This window comes from Pundamilia nyererei, unplaced genomic scaffold (genome assembly GCF_000239375.1).
Source record: "Pundamilia nyererei isolate P.nyererei 1_Seehausen unplaced genomic scaffold, PunNye1.0 scaffold00196, whole genome shotgun sequence".
Classification (NCBI taxonomy): domain Eukaryota; kingdom Metazoa; phylum Chordata; class Actinopteri; order Cichliformes; family Cichlidae; genus Pundamilia; species Pundamilia nyererei.
The window spans coordinates 1,034,832-1,036,076 of record NW_005187597.1 but is presented as its reverse complement, the minus strand read 5'-3'; the positions used below and the strand labels follow the sequence as shown (position 1 = coordinate 1,036,076).

At 44.9% G+C, this 1,245-nt stretch overlaps 1 protein-coding gene across 3 annotated transcripts in view; it reads right to left on the bottom strand.

Annotated features, from left to right (window-relative positions):
* ccdc186 (coiled-coil domain-containing protein 186) overlaps positions 1-1,245 on the bottom strand; it is a 25,030-nt gene that overhangs the window by 1,957 nt on the left and 21,828 nt on the right. For all 3 annotated transcript variants that reach the window (XM_005747392.2, XM_005747394.2, XM_005747393.2), the window contains exon 15: positions 990-1,209. In XM_005747392.2, coding sequence (XP_005747449.1) covers positions 990-1,209 — 220 coding nt within the window. The remainder of the gene's footprint in view (positions 1-989; positions 1,210-1,245) is intronic.

Sequence of the window (1,245 nt, the reverse complement as noted above, 5' to 3'; positions counted from 1 at the left end):
CTCGAGTTATGTCAAGCTGACAAACTGCTCGTCGCAGGACTGTCAGCCTGTCAAATATCTCACAGAGACAATACGATGCATGCTGTGGCTGGCTTTGAAGCTTCGGAGAGCGATCCAAATATCACATAACGCCACTTAACGAAAGGGAAAAGGTGGTCTGACATTCACCCTTTATCACATTATTTTTAATGGTGGTTTCACAACATGCGGTTATTGACAATAACTGGCTGTGTGGCACGGTTTGCTTCCTGCCATTAAACAGAATACAAAGGCAACGACGCAATTAAAAGATGCCATAAGAGATACACAAGAAATTTGACTGAACTTAACGCAATAATAATTTGTAGGATGTCGAGCTGATAGAAGTTTAATAGCAAATATCTCAGTGTGAAACTTTGTGCTAGAGGCGCTAAAGCAGAGCGAGCCAGGGATCCTGCAGTCTCCAGGGCTTACAGAGGTGTGAGATTAATGTAGGACAAGAACACAAACGCTAGAAACACAAAAACATCTTCCAACCGTTAAAATAAAAAACACGAACGCAGCAGAATACACCTTTACAAGCACGAGCGTGATCTGTGCAAATGAAGAAGAAGGGGAAATGCTACGCTGGCAGCTGTATGAATTAGAAATGCTGATGTGAATAATTTTTCGGTGTTTTGTGATGCGTCAAACTGTGAATCCACCAGTTTGACATCAACTCACATTTTTATATTTAGATTTGTTGGATTAAAATGGTGATTGCAGCGCCCGCACGCTTTGATAATGAAGTCACATCAGGCTGCGTCGCTCCAAAGGTGAAGCGTGACGCTCGCACGGCTGATTAATTATCCGCTTGAATCACAAAATAAAATACTTTAAAAAAAAAAGCAACTTAAGGCTGCAAAAGGAAACTGCTCTGGTCATCAGTATCATCACTGCGTTTAAATGAGTTGTTCTGCATTTCAAGAGGAATATTCTGGTGCGATGAAGCCTGCTGGGGTACGCCTTACCTTCAGCGTAATGTTCTTCAGCAGCGTGTCCTCCAACACGGCCTGCAGCTTCCTGTTAATCTCCAGCGACAGGTCCAGGGTCAGCCCGCTGTCTGCCGGGTGGGAGGTGTAAAGCGAAGCCATGATGCCTCCCCGCCGGCTGAGGTGGGCCTTGTTAATATCAGATGCCTCTGATGAGAGGGCCCCTGTCTCCTCTCTCAGCACATAGCTCTGGATAATTCTGCAGGGATGAAGAGGGAGGAGATGAGTCAAACTA